Source organism: Lolium perenne, chromosome 7 (genome assembly GCF_019359855.2).
Source record: "Lolium perenne isolate Kyuss_39 chromosome 7, Kyuss_2.0, whole genome shotgun sequence".
NCBI classification, from domain to species: Eukaryota; Viridiplantae; Streptophyta; class Magnoliopsida; order Poales; family Poaceae; genus Lolium; species Lolium perenne.
Genome location: NC_067250.2, coordinates 224,870,617 through 224,886,215, shown reverse-complemented (window position 1 = coordinate 224,886,215; position 15,599 = coordinate 224,870,617). Strand labels below are relative to the sequence as shown.

Sequence of the window (15,599 nt, the reverse complement as noted above, 5' to 3'; positions counted from 1 at the left end):
AAATACTATAAAAAAATGGTCCATTCATTGCGACAAACATTGTTTGGACAAACTTTTAATCCTCCAACCTCAACTTTCGCATTATTGCTCTGACGTAAAACCACTCGACCATGTTATATGCCTTAAGAGGTCTTATTTCCGGCTTTTAGGATGGCTTCTCTCCCTTCTTCTAGAAGTCAAGAATGTATCTAATGATGATTATTCACATCAGATACATTCGTAAGTAATTAAAATATTGTGTGTAATTAAACTTCCCCTTTCCAAAATTTTCATATAGCCACACAAGCATTATTCTTTCAGCAGACGGTATAAATATATTTAAATTTAGATAAATTTGAGGGGTATAAACACCAATCGTGAAATCGCAGCCATGGCGTTGATGCTCACTGGAGCCGAGTCCGGCCGCTCCTGTCAAAATAAAAGAAAACCATCCTTAAAAAAAGGAAAGAAATCAAGCTCTGTATATACTATCTGCAATTTCGGGGAGAAAAAAAAAAGAGGGAAAACCGGAAGCCCGAAGCTTATCCCTCCCCAAAACCCCAGCTCCGTTCCGCCTCGCCTCCTCTCCCCCGTTCCTCCGGCCGCCGGCGCGGCCGCCCCCTCTCCACCATCGCCGCCGTACCATACCACACCTACACGAAGCCCCCCAAAATGGCGTCTTGCCCTCCGTTTCTCCTAGCCCCACAACCCCCACCTCCGCTCGTCGCCGTCCGCCTCCGCCGCTCGCCTCTCGCCGGCCGCGCACACCTCCTAACCAGCCGCTCCACCCCCCGCCCCCGCCGCCGCCAGAGCTTCCGCTCCTCCTCCTCCCCCTCATCCTCGTCTTCGTCCTCCTCCGGCCCTCGCAAGCGCTCGCCCAGGCCTCAGCAGCGCACGGAGCAGCGGCCCGGCCGGGGCAGCGGGAGCGCCGTCGACCCCGTCGGCTTCCTCGCCAAGACCGGCGTCTCCGACCGCGCGTTCGCCCAGTTCCTCCGCGACCGGTACGTTCGCCCACCGTCCGGTGTGGGCATTCAAATCGTTTTCCTGCAAACTCCCTCGTTACCGAATTTGTTAGAATCGACCCGTTGGTGTGGTTTCAGTACCCATCTCCAGCTATTTCTCTCGTCATGAACACTGGAGGGGGAATTGGTTGAGACATTTGAGGGAAATGATGTGCAATTACGGGTTTATAGCTTAGCTTCGAGTGTACGCTAGTAGGTAAATGTGCAACCGCTTGTTTGTTTGCTTACTACTGGATTGTCGTTCCCAGGCACAAGGCTTTCAAGGACCGGAGATGGGATGTGTGCTCCCGGTTTATCGATCTGAAAGAGGGCTCCTCTGGGTAAGTCTGCTGCCATCTTGTGGATTCGCCGCTTCAATTCGGCTCGGAGTCTCTGGTGGAGTGATGCTGGTCTATTTGTGTTCTTCTGGTAGGTTTGAGCTAATGGGAATGCACCGCCATCGGCAACATCGTGTGGATTTCATGGAGTGGGCACCAGGTATTGATTGTTTTATGGGACAATGTTCATAAGGTTCTGCTACGTGGCCGGATCTGATATTTCAGAAAAAAAAGAATCTTGATTCGTTGTTTTAGGAGATGGTAATTTTAAACGGTATGTCTAGCAAAGTTTGTGGCACTGTCATTTATACCTGCTGAATAAGCTTTAGGCACAAGGACCCTCACTTATCCCATATGTATTTGGATTGTCTACAATTCAGGCACAAGTGAAATAGGCCAATTTGGATGCATTTGGATTGTCTCAAGTGAAAATGCATCCACCGTTAAATCAATGGAGTAACTTGTTTTCTTGTTAGCGAGGAGGCAGGAGATGTACTATTTCACTTGAGAAGATTAGAAAGCATACAAATTGGCCTATCCACCCTAAGCAGAGCTGGGCAAGGACAGCAGAAAATACCTAAAAAGCTAGTATGAAATATCAATCTTCCTGGTTTTTATGTTATCATAGATAACTTGGAGAACTAGGCATCCCTGTTGACCAGAGTTTGAATCCTGTCAAGAACGAATTTCTGGTATCTCACCTGGGTGGTCTTCTTCTATTAAAATATGACACCAAGGTTTAGTCCTGGCTGGTCTCTTTTTTCTTTCTCATAGATAACTCGAAGTGCTCATTAAAATAATAACCCATTTAGTTTGTACCTATTGTTCTTGGCTGTTGTAACTCTGTTATTTCCTTTATTACTGCAGTCTTTTGTATATAATATTTGTGCTTAAGCATTAAATTAAACATTTGTTACATTTAATAATTAAAGGAGGATTGTCATGCAGGTGCTCGGTATTGTGCTCTGGTTGGTGATTTTAATCATTGGTCGGCAACTGAAAACTGTGCACGAGAAGGTCATTTGGGACATGATGATTTCGGGTATTGGTCTGTCACACTTGAGGATAAGCTCAGAGAAGGGCAAGAACCAGATGAATACTTTTTCCAGGAGTACAATTATGTGGATGACTACGATAAAGGTGACAAGGGTGTTGATGTTGAAGATTTAATCCGTAGAATGAATGAAGAGTATTGGGAACCTGGAGAAATTAAGTCACGCAAGTCTCAGTTGGAGAGAGTCGCGAGGTTATACGAGGAGATGTTTGGCCCCAATAGTCCACAGACAGAAGAGGAGCTGGGTGAAATACCTGATGCTCAAACCAGATATAACAACTGGAAAGCCACACAGAAGGATGGGCCGTCCAGTTCAGCTCCTTCCTACGATATCATTGATACTGGGCAGGAGTTTGACATTTTTAATGTGGTAACTGATCGAGCATCATTTGAAAAGTTTCAAACAAAGGCACCTCCCCTTGCTTACTGGGTTGAAATGAGGAAAGGAAGAAAAGCCTGGATAGAGAAATATGTTCCAGCGATTTCTCATCAAGACAAGTACAGGGTTTATTTTAATACTCCTGATGGTGCTTTAGAACGTGTGCCTGCTTGGGCAACTTATGTTCTTCCAGGTTAAACCCCACCTATCCCTGCAATGATGACCCTCCACCTCCATTATTATTGCTTCTCATCATATTGGAAGATCTATTAATCTATCGCCAAAATCATATACAGTAACACTGCACATGTAGCTAAATCCTTGGTTGGTTGTTAGGTCATAATCTTTTGCTTCATAGTTGGTTCAGAAGGACAAAAGACCATATAATAGAAGGGTGCTAGCCAGAAAGAAATGTTCCGTTTTACTTTAGAAAAGAGTGAATCTAGATTACTATGTAAGGCTCCTTCGTTTTCTTCCTTTTTCTGCGGCGGTTGCAGGAGGTGGGATATGGGTTGTAGAAACATAGACATTTGTCTGGGGACTTGCAGAGTTTGAGAGGCATAGTGAACATTACACTCATTAATGATTACTTTCACGGGACTACCAGCGGTGTATTATGACATACCGGCACTATAATGAAGCCAACATCTTTCCTATATGGTATAGGTTTTCATTTGATGTGTTATTAATGATTTCTTGGCAATAACATTTTTTGGATTGTCTTGTTAACAGGGCCTTACTTGTCCAACATGCTGTTCTAGTTCTTCTATCCGTAGTTTTCTGATGCTGATCACGTGTCTTAAAGTGCCTTCTTTTTTTGGTAGATGCGGAAGGGATGCAATCCTATGCAGTACATTGGGAGCCTCCTCCAGAAGAAATTTACAAATGGAGATATGGACGACCGAGAGTCAAAGGCTCACTTAGGATTTATGAATGTCATGTTGGAATAAGTGGATCCGAGCAGAAAATATCATCGTTTCAGGAGTTCACATCCGACGTATTTCCCAGTCCTTGTTTTTGTCTGTTTTAGGGCATCTTCACTTCTCTAACTTTGTCTACATTAGGTCCTACCTCACATAAAAGACGCTGGATATAATGCTGTTCAAATAATTGGAGTTGTGGAGCACAAGGATTACTCCTCCGTTGGTTATAAGGTGAAACTCTGATGATAATTAGTGTATTAGTTTAAAATAAGTTAAACTGCTTATTTGCAGTGTTAGGCTGCCATGCAGAATAAAAATGACACAGTGGTTCGTAGTTTGAGTTGAACGTTTGAATCATTTTTTCAGTTCATCCAGAATTGACCATGATAGTGTCATTTTTTTATTGGGAAGATGTTCTTGCTGAGCATCCAATTCTCATCTTGCAATATGTTGAGACAACCAATGAATCTCACTCATTATTGGTTGATTAATTAGACGTTTAGCCCAGATACCAAATAGTTTGAAAATATTCTTAAGCAGTGTAAACTGTAAAGAAAATGCTACGTGAACTTTAAGGTTGCCTAATGTTTGAGCAGTTAGCTAGCTTTCCTCTGAGTTTGAGGATATATTAAGTAATAAATATTTTGTCATGCTGGAGTGAGAAGGGATTTGGTGCACATGGGCACCAGTGCTCCCTTCACTTTCAGATTTTTGAAAATTTCAAAACCTCACACTTGTATGTCTCCAAAAATTATGGCGTTAAATATATAGATAGATATGTATAGGAGAAGTGTACGCAAAAAGTCCCGGTAGAAAATACTTTAAATTTTGGGAAATGCAAAAAAAAATTCTGACAAGAAATATTACTATTTTAATACTATTTTACAACCATTTACTGTTAGAAATTTGTCTTTTTTATACTTCCCAAAATACAACGTATTTTTTAACGGGACTTTTTTGCATACACCCCTCCTGTATATATCTATCTATATATTTAACACCATAGTTTTTGGAGACAGAAATGTGAGGTTTTGGAATTTTCAAAAATCTGAAAGTGAAGGGAGCATTGGTGCCCATGTGTCAAAGACACTTTCTGCTCTGGAGTAATTTATAATGTTAAACTAATTGCAAATGCCGAATTTATTACTTGTATAGTTATTAGCAGATGCTATAATTATGATTACTCCATTTTTTTATAGACGATATCGATGATCACTCCATTGTGTTAAATATTTCTCTTGGTCTCTTTTGGAAGGTTCTGTTTAACTATAGGTGTCTACTTGTCTGAGATCAAGTGCATTGTAACTGCAGGTCACAAACTATTTTGCAGTCAGTAGCAGATTTGGCACCCCAGATGACTTCAAAAAACTAGTGGACGAGGCACATGGTCTGCTTCTCAGGATCATTATTATTCTCTTGCTCTCATAACTGTCACAATTTATTCTAAATGCACACATGCGAAAGATGTACACAGCAAGCTGGGACTCATACCATATATGTTTATAGTGTTCATTTGAATAATTACAAGGTATAAAAGGAGAAAAGAAGCAAATGCTGGCTGATCACATAATTATAGAGGACTGAAAAGCAAAAACACAATGTGCACATTTGCTCAACGTATAGAACTACTTGTGTTATTTGTTACAGGCACACTTTGTCCCTATAAAACATGGCAGGATTAAGTCTTAAGAACAAAACCAAATGTAGGAGAGGAGAGCACACAGAACACCTCGTATACCACATCGTGTTTCTTAGTATTTTCTATCTATTATGTTTTGTTGTGCATGAAAGTTGGAAGTTAAATGACATGTCTTGCAAGTTTTGAGATTACATACTTTTTTTACAATACAATGCTAGGAAGGAGTGAAATAACTCATTGACATATCGTATTTTCTTTTTGCTCATCCCTTGTTTGCTCAGGCCTTGGGTTACTGGTTCTTCTTGATATTGTCCACTCCTATGCATCGGCTGAAGAAATGGTGGGCTTATCTCTTTTTGATGGCTCTAACGATTGTTACTTCCACAGCGGTAATACAACTTAAGTTATTTAATCTCTTAAAGTTCAGTTGGCGTTCATGAATCATGGCAATAATATATTTGGAAGACATTGATTGCAATTTCTTATTAGTAACTATTCTCAGATGTGCACCTTGAATATTTTATACAATCTATTTCATTTTTTGTTCGAGGTTCTTGTGTGCTTCTTTGCTACTTCAACATGTTTGTTGTAATGTATCCTTGTTAGGGAAAAGAGGGCAACACAAGTACTGGGGCACCAGAATGTTCAAATATGATGATGTTGATGTTCTGCACTTCTTGTTGTCTAATTTAAATTGGTAAAACAGTGAAAGCTCTGTTCGTACTCTATTCTTTGTTCTTCTGTTTGTCATCTACGTAGGTACTTATGGATCTTTTACTTGTTAGGTGGGTCACTGAATACCGGATTGATGGATTCCAGTTTCACTCACTCTCTTCTATGTTATATACTCACAATGGTTTTTCTACATTTACTGGTGCCATAGAAGAGTATGTGTTATCTACTGTTCACCATTAACATTATTCATATTCCTTGTACTCCCTCCGTTCCAAATTACTTAAAAAAGTGCGTCAACTAATTTGGAACGGAGGGAATTTTTATATTTTTCTGAATTGTTTTCTATTGGATGGAATGGAATATGCTTATCTATCCATCTAACGTAGAGTTGTTGCTGGGAGGATCTGTACTCTGTACCAACATGTTTTGGGGACGGTACCATTGCAAATTAACATTGAATATTCCATTCTCACCTAGGGCTGTCAAAATATTCTAGCTCAGCAAACTGTTCGAGCTCGATTCATTGTAGGCTGGGCTCAAGCTTGGCTCAAGACCCAAAAAAGCCGAACTCAAGCTTTGCTTTAGGCTCGTGAGCTTCCGAGCTCGAACTCAAATAGTTCATTAAGGATCGTTACTCTGCAGTCCACCGTAACTTTCCTTTGAATTTTCATAGGATTTGGACCCACTCAGTATCTTTAGCTGCCCAGTTCTCTCCTAGCTTATATAAAACAAGTTGAAGCCCATATGACTTTTTTACCAAGTGCCAGGAAAGTTCAAAACCCAGATGACCATGCAACTCATTCGGCCTTTTCTATTAGTTCCTTAGAATCACGATTTGGTGATCTTACCACAATCCTATGACATTGATCCTGTCAACATGAGGGCAATCTTGCCAAGCCATGGATCCTGATGCTGACAAGTGACAACTATTGGTAACATATAATTGATCTAGATTTATGGCTAGGTTAAATATAATCTGATCTAATTTAATTCTCAGCTTGTCAAACTTGTAAAACTCAGTTCAGAGAACATTGTTCGATACCTTTTTGTTGGGGTGCTGTTCCCCTGTTGCCATCTATATTTGTACTTTGCTGGAGTTCTGCTTCGTGAAACCAAAAATAGCCTAGCAAGAACATAGAACAGGAAAGCGCCTCCCATTGAGCGTGGGAGAAGCTGGAGCATACTCATAGGCAGTTGACTGTTTGCTTAGGATCGGTTACACCCCTTTGCAATTGACAACTCCCCACCCAGGAGCTGCAGATATGCTTGTTTACGGCTAAACATTGTAAACAAAACAAACCACATATCAATGCCATATTGATTCACAACATTGATGTATGTCAAAGGGAAGGTGGTCTGGTTGTTCCTGAATGCATATCCTCGTGATAAGTTCGGAGTCATTTGGTGCAGTGAGAAACTGCCACTGCTATTCAATGCTCTATTTTTTATGCCCTTTTTGAACGCCTCCTCTATGCCCTCGTTCAAACTATCTGTGGTTTATGTAAAATACTTGTCAGCTTTGCCTGGTCTCTTTATGCTCATCTCAATGTTAAAATGTAGGTACTGTAATCAATATGTTGACAAGGATGCACTGATATATCTAATCCTAGCAAATGAGATGTTACATGAACTCCATCCAGATATTATAACAATAGCGGAGGATGTAAGTTGCTGCTGTACTAGCTGTCTCTTCCTGTAAAGTCTTGTTCATGCGAAATAGTTAGTGGTTTGAGGCATGCAGTTTGTTACAACAGTCTACTAATAAAATGTGTGTATGATACAAAAATCATATCATTGGGCCCATGCTCAAAAGCATTTTCCAATCATATCATTTCTGTGTCCCATGACCCACATTTTATTTGCATAATTGTTGGTCATATTTAAATCTTGGAATGCATGGCTGGCCTTACAATGTGCAACTGAGGGAGTAGTTTTACCCATGTTGATCTTGGTGCTAACCTATTCTGACTTCTGAGATAGCAAGTATTACCTCCGTCCCAAAATATTTTGGTAGGCTATTTTAGCCTACAAAAACATCTTATGTTTTGGGACACAGGTGATACTAAGTAGTAACTGATTCTTATATTAAGTCTTGTCTAAAAGAGCTAAAGAGAATACAAGCCACAGTAACTATTCTCACCCACTGTTCAATGGATGATATTTGGCTATTTGCAAATTCCAGCAACTGATATTCGTTGATACAACTAGTGTTTCTGTTTCATTTTTTATATCATTTTGTAGGCAACATATTATCCTGGGTTATGTGAACCAACCACCCAAGGTGGTTTAGGATTCGACTACTGGGCCAATCTTTCTATTCCAGAAATGTGGTTGTGGCATCTTGAAAATGTTCCTGAGCGAGAATGGAGCATGAATAAGGTTTACATGCCATCTAGACCTTCGCATGCCATCATCTTATCTGGCGCCGTGTAGAACACAAGTACTGGTATCATATTTCATGTCTAATGACTACCCTGGATCATTTTGCAGATTATGAAAGTATTGATAAGCAGCAACGATAATATGCTATCTTATGTTGAAAATCATAACCAGGTTTGCATTTTTTTTTATCTCGCCAAAATTGTATCATGTATCATGCTTAGAAATAAGGAACACATTATGTTTCCTGCAGAACAAATCTTAACTTTAAGTTTGAGAACTTCCTGAGACACTTGCCCATAACTAACTTCTAGTTATTTTTGTTCTTGTATATTGTGTTTTACCCTATTTCCATCTCAGGGTTTGTTTAAATGCTCTCTTGTGCATTTTCACCAGATCATCCTACCTTAGATGACATCTGTTGGTGTTATGGGCGTAGGATTTAGACTGTAACAGCTAACTGGTAGCTGAGAGGAGCTTGATCTTGATCTTCCCAGCTGCATTCTAGGAGCTTACTTGGCCCTTGATACTGAGGAATCTGCTTATGTGGTATAACATGGATGGGAAAGAGAGACTAGATTATAATCCTTGCTTGCCCTTTGTTGATAATTCCATGCTCCTACAATCAAAGATAGAGCCCAGTGACTCAATCTACTCTCCCCTAACTCATCCATCCTTCCCAAACTTACCTTTAACATTTAGATTCCTATATTTATGGCAAAGAGTATGAATTCCTAGTCCTGACCAACTGCCTATGGATGATGAGTATTGAACCTGTGGTGATGGGGAATGCCTCACATGGCATTTCTCCCCTCCTTCAGGAGCAGCTCCTCTCAAGTTGGAACAAGGGTTATGACGCTTGATCTCCATGACATCCTCCAAGCAGCTATGAGACCAGCCAAGTGACGAGAATCTACATGTATCTTTGGTGTCACTGCTGCAAAGTGCAAACCACGCACAAGGGAGTAGGCAAAACAAGCCCATGGTGCATCACTGGTAGTTTTAATGTTGCATCTAGAAGCATCGTGTTGAACTTCTGGAGGGAACCCCAATGTGAATGATGTACTGAATGCACATAATGGCTGGCCGAGATTTGCAGCTTGTATTCCACCTCACCTAAAAGGGTCGGTTTTGGAAGGGCCATAAAAGCACAGCGTTGACTTGTTTTTGGTGGTGCTTATCGAAATGATAGCTACCACAAGAAGTACTAGGAACATGTTGGAGCTGTAGCTGTTCTTCTATCGTACACATACAACGAAGGGAAGCCTTGACACCCAATATACCCTGATGTACCAATTGATGTTATCTGTTGGACTCAATGACATTTAGCGGAAATAAATTGACATGTGGTTTTGGAAATGGTCTTACCTGTCACAGTTTTCTGAAACGCAAGCTGCAATATGTGTTTTCTTTTTGATAAAATAAATTCACTACATTCATTCTTCTTGACTGACTTCTCACATCTGATTTTTGACAGTCAATATCAGGGCGGAAGTCTTTTGCTGAGATAATTCTTAATACAGGAATGTGCTCTAGTGGTTCAGTAGATGACGATTTGATCTTCCGAGCTTCCTCATTGCTCAAGGTATGACTTTGTTCCTGGCTTCTGACTTTGTGTACCCATCAATGATTGAATTGCTTCTTTAATTAGCCTCATAAGCTACCTATACAGCGAATTTACATAAATCCATGCTTGCGGTTTTCATAATAATATGTTTGTTTCCAACAAGGCTTACATTTACAAAATGTAATGGGTCTACCTGACTACCTTGCTAGTAGATCATACTACCATGAGTCAGAACAGAATTTTTTTATTGAATTCAACTGGAAGGACCCTAATCAGCTGGATGTCCAACCATGTTGTCTGATACATGGGAGTATGCTGCTGGGGCTTGTCCTATTTTTATTGAATTCAACTGGAAGGACCCTCTGCTATATCATCGTTTTGTGTGAAAGACTAAAACTAGTTGCAGCTAAAGCTAGCTGAGGTTAAGAAATAGTGAGCTGATGGATATTTATGGATATTTACATTCATGGTGTTTCTAGTTACAACCTTTACTGGCAAATTGTTGAAGTACTAACAATTACTTCCTGCCACTTTATTTCAATGTGTTTCAGATAATCAAATTAATTACGTTTACAACAAGTGGAGGTGCATATCTGAATTTCATGGGTAATGAATTTGCTCATCCAAAGGTGAGCTAGTTACACGGTTTTTAGAATTTGACAGCCCTTATTCCTTCCCAAAATTTTGAACTTGTTCCAGTTTATGGTACTCAATTTACACCATAGCATTAAGTTCTTTTGTTGACTGCCTTCAGAGAGTTGAGTTTCCTATGTCAAGCAATGACTATTCGTTCCAATTAGCTTGTCGGAAGTGGGAACTACTGGACAAGGGTGTCCACAAACATGTTTTCAGTTTTGACAAGGTATGCAACTGTTTTCTATCAAATTTTACATGTCAACAACAACAACAACATCAACATGAAAGCATTTTTCCCAAGCAAGTTGGGGTAGGCTAGATATGAAACCCAACAGGAAAAAAAAATCTATTGGGTTTCATATCCATAGGAATGGCTGGTTTTTACGTTGGCTCGCCAAGCCTATCACAACCCTCCTCCTTTACCCGCACTTGGGACTGGCTAATCCTAAAAGGCATAGGCGGAGTTAAATTTTACATGTCAATTTACTTGTAAATGCAACCAATGTTTGTTTATTGATAATTAAAACTTGTTATACCAAATGATGGAGTGTTCGTAAGTGCATTTTTTCATGATTTTTGGCAAAATAGTGCTTGTAAGATCAGCTTTGACTTAATTCAACAAGTTATTCTTGTCCTGTGTTGGTTGAAAATAAATGTCTTTCACTATTTTGCTAATTACTAGTAGGATAATTTTATCCACTTTAACTTGGTAAACCTGGAGACCTCCCGGAGGGCATTTCCATGTGTTACCCATGTGTAGGTGGCCCTGTGGCCCATTAGTGGGTTAGCCATATCTGAAGTAAGTTTAAACTTTCTAGTAGCATATACGGACATACCGCTTGATGTTCATAATGCAGTACTCTGGGTTAGCTCCTCATGTTAAGCTAGCATGAAACAAAAAAGAGATGCTACGAGTCTGTTTAGCAGTCTAGTATGGGAGCTGGGAGATTTTCAGCATTGCGGTATTATAGTTGGTATTGTAGTTCTTATAGAGTGGTTACCTAGCTTGATATTATTCTTATTCGTGTTAATAAACTGCAATCAATCATTCTGGATGTGTGTAGCTAAAGCCTAGTTGGGTGATACATGCCAGACATTGCATAAGTTACAAATGTGAAGTATCACATTTTTCACTTCTACTGTGCTAGTCACAGTAACCCAAAACTACTATAATTTTGAATCCTGCAAATCTTCAAGGAACTTCTGATGTTCCTCGACATTTGTTTTATTCTAACTATTAAAGGCTTTCAGATCAAGTGTTGTTCTTATTATCCAAGGAGATTAATCTTACTAACTCAGCAATTTTATCCCAGGATATAATGAGCTTGGATGAAAATGAAAGGATAACAAAGAGAGGCTCACTCAATGTTCATCAGTGCGATGATACAAGCATGGTATGGAAGTCTTTCAATCAATAACAGATTAACAGCTCAAAAATACTTTATAAATCATATTTCCTCATTCTGGCAGGTGATATCTTTCACGAGGGGGCCTTTCCTTTTTGTATTTAATTTCAATCCAGAACTCTCCTATGAACTACATCGTGTTGGTGTAGATGAAGCTGGGGAATATCAAGTAAGCTATGCATAGAAACCACTTCTTCTGTTAGTTATGAGCAAAATAATCGTAATTTAATTTAAGTATTTAATAATGTGAAACATAAAATCATTCAATTTGATATCATAAATTTGTAGTACAACACTTGAAATCTGAACATGTAATTCTTGAAACCCCAAGGCAACATATATCCATGAAAGGCTCACAGATTTTTGACTTGAAAATATGGTTGGTCAATTAAATCTTTACATCATCTCTATCTTAATTGAAAAGTAACTTATTTCTGTAACTTGATTTTTTTTTCTAATCATAGTCCTATACCACAAAGTGATTGAAACTGGGAGAACACTATCATGTAGCACACAGATATAATTGAGCTACCACTACATATTAGAACGTTACTGTGAGAATAACAATTTTAAAAAATGTCCCGCAAAAGAAATCAAATAATGAAATGCTCAGAGTCTGAGTTTGCTTTGCAGATGAGATGCTTAGAATCTCACTTGATGCACATACCTGCTAATGTCAAAGCTTTAGCTGTTACTATCTTATATGGCTCTATAAGATGTTACAGTATCTCTCACATTTTGTCTAGAATAACACCATTTATTCAGTTCAAGAATCATTTTATTCCAAACCTACTAACTCATACTGCTACTAGCCCTCATACTTTAGTGTAGAGGGTTGAGTTATAAGACCTAGTATTTTTAATTAAATTTGTATTCTTATTTTTGATATTTAACCAGCTTATCTTAAACACGGATGAAACTAAATATGGTGGCCGTGGGGAGCTCAATAGTAGTCAGTATATGAAGAAGACCAGTGACAAAAGGTATTATTTGCAGCACTTGGATAATCTGTCTTTGTTCTCTCTGCTTTTTCTCCATATTAGGCATTTAATCTAAGCAGTATATCTTTCTTGTAGGGTTGATGGCTGTCGGAACTCCTTGGAATTGGCATTATCATCTAGAAGTGCTCAGGTAGGTAGATGAGAATGACTACCAGCCTTTACAACAGATATGCATATGTTAAATGAACACATATTTTCAGGTATACAAGTTGGTCCGAATCTTAAGAATTTAGGCTCGAACAATAATTACTGTGACAGACAAAGTAATCCGTATCCTCCAAAGATGGGCTATCATCGCCAATGTTTATAGCAAGTTGGAAACACTGGTGACAAAAACGAGGTATGTACACTTGTTCGTTGCTACGAATTTTAACACTATAGCTATGCCTAAATTAAGAAACATTTTTCACTGAGACTAACATTTATCTGTTTGAACCATGTTATCTGGCTGGATAATTTTTTTGAATAGTATGCCTAGGCCTAGCACAATAAAGAACACAGGAACGCCTAGTGCAAACCCTTATTTGTTTCCCATATGGAGATCACTTCTGTTTGATATGCGGACTGCAATTAAATGCTCTGCTGATCTTTGTTTCACCTTAAACTACAAAGTGGATAATAAGTGCTCACAACTTCGTTATATATCAAATTGGACCCTAGACCTTGTAAATGGTTTACTGTTATATACATATGTCAATTCTTTTAGATTATGGAAGAGCAACTCTCTTGGCCTCTTCATCGGAGGGTGCACACAGCCAATTATTACAAGGTTTAGGCTCAACAAAATTTTAGAATAAAGCCAAAAAAGTAAAAGCAAGGCACCAACACATTGAGATCAGTCATTAGAAATGGACCAACAAAGGGTACTAACACCAACAAAAGTATGTGCGCGGTATGCCCGAGGGATCCCCATGAACCCAACTCCCAAACATATGAGAAATATAACGAGGATGATTTAGTTAAAGGACAACCAAACCACAAGCCAATTACGATGTGCAAAATTACAATCAAGAAAAAGGTGTTGAATAGTCTCCCCGTGAGTGCAAAAAGTACAAAGCTTGCTACCATTCCAATTCCTCTTAGCTAACTTTGGTCAAAATAATCTCTCTAAATATATACTATAAGAAAGTCTTGACTGTCAAGTATCCGAATGTTCCAAATGTGTATACTGTGACAACAGTAACATCTTTCTCCACATTGAGATGGACAGTGGCTAATTTATTGCATAAAAGATTCCATGCTGTCAACTTAGTCCTGACAGTTGGTCGCTGAAAAGCGATATTTTATTGTCCATGACCCAACACTTGTACTGAAACTTGCATATGTGGGCACATGTCAGCATAGTATGTAATTAGATATCACACATTTAACATATTAATTTATCACCTTCACAGACTGGAGCACCATACAAGTCGATCTACCCCAGCACAGGGCAAGTTTGATGGAAAAAGCTTTGCCTGTACTATGAACTCTGTCAGGGAGCAAGTTCTCACAAATAAAGCATGACATCTTAGCTACTGTACACAGGGACATATCCTGATGCCTTGTCTGGATTATGAAATCGTCTCCCTCCAGATATGCAGGGGAACTCCCATAGATACAGCATGGGTGTGCGGTCGCCCGATTGATGATGTACGGTTCAGATCGAGCATAGTGGAGCAATGTGTTGAATGTTTCCTTGTTATGACGGTGGCTTAGGGTGTGTTTGGATCTGAGCCAAAGTTGGCCTTACCAAAATGTTGGCACGCCCGTGAACCCTGCGTGTTGTTTGGTTGGGCACCAAAAATTTGGCAAGCCCCTAGCCCAGCTGAATGTGCAGTGTAATTTTTGCCAATGCGTGGGCAAGTTTAGGGCGGCAGATTCCTCCGCCAAAATTTTGGTAGTGCCAAAATTGGCAGGGCTTCTTGGGGCACGAACCAAACAGGCTCTTAATCTTAGCTACAAGGTCCACACCCTGTTGATCAGCAAACTGAGCAGCTGCAGCAACTGTTGTTGACTTAGCATTGGCAAAGCTAATTATTAACTAGTTAGAGTAATCTTTGTGCAAGACAAGAGGATTGGTGTTAGGATGTGAAGATCAAGTAGGCAGGAATAGGTTCGACATCTGCAGAAGAGACAAAAATGGCAACAGCCTCGTAGATCAGACAAGTGTGAACTGTCAGTGTATTGTAGCCACTGCCAATTGCCATAAGATTTGGCACTTAGAGGTATCATATGTTGCAGGCTCAAGTGTGTTTTTGCAGTGAAGTAGCCTGATGTATAGTGCCTTGGGATTTATCCACGAATACAGTAGCAAGACATACTTTTCTTTGTCTTGAAAAGATTGGCTGCAAGCAGTTTTAATTGATTAGCAGATGTTTGTTACTTTATGACTTCATTTTTGGTGCCTATGTTGTCAGTTGGAAGAATGTCAATGTGTCTTATTACAGTGACATGTGGTTGGACTCCTCGCGACCGTCGTGTGTGAGCTGTTGTTGCTGCATGACAGGCCTGGTAGGGAAAAAAATCATCAGGCAACTATCATCGGCAAAGGGAAGAGCTAGACGGTCCGCTGGGTGGAGTGGTGCCAGATCGGCTGCCTACCAATGGAGAAATGAGATTCTGTAGTGCACTGTATCTACC

The 15,599-nt window shown here is 39.6% G+C and overlaps 1 protein-coding gene across 1 annotated transcript; it reads left to right on the top strand.

The window, feature by feature from the left end:
- Positions 1–484: 484 nt before the first annotated feature.
- On the top strand, positions 485–15,346 carry LOC127313737 (1,4-alpha-glucan-branching enzyme 3, chloroplastic/amyloplastic). Its single transcript, XM_051344207.2, has 22 exons — positions 485–980; positions 1,250–1,321; positions 1,414–1,478; positions 2,267–2,944; positions 3,576–3,748; positions 3,816–3,905; positions 4,986–5,061; positions 5,595–5,702; positions 5,920–6,010; positions 6,099–6,200; positions 7,549–7,651; positions 8,230–8,367; positions 8,479–8,541; positions 9,845–9,952; positions 10,486–10,563; positions 10,689–10,796; positions 11,884–11,964; positions 12,041–12,145; positions 12,874–12,959; positions 13,053–13,107; positions 13,178–13,317; positions 14,372–15,346. Exons 1-21 carry the CDS (start codon positions 652–654, stop codon positions 13,208–13,210), a joined length of 2,742 nt encoding a protein of 913 aa, XP_051200167.2. The 5' UTR covers positions 485–651; the 3' UTR covers positions 13,211–13,317; positions 14,372–15,346.
- Positions 15,347–15,599: the final 253 nt, after the last annotated feature.

What these genes read in the sequence shown, in the direction of transcription:
- LOC127313737 (XM_051344207.2), top strand. Translation starts at nt 652, where the DNA reads ATGGCGTCTTGCCCTCCGTTTCTCCTAGCCCCACAACCCCCACCTCCG. An exon ending in TTCAGGAGTTCACATCCGAC is followed by an intron (nt 3,749 to 3,815) that starts GTATTTCCCAGT and finishes TGTCTACATTAG; the next exon opens with GTCCTACCTCACATAAAAGA. An exon ending in CGATTGTTACTTCCACAGCG is followed by an intron (nt 5,703 to 5,919) that starts GTAATACAACTT and finishes TATCCTTGTTAG; the next exon opens with GGAAAAGAGGGCAACACAAG.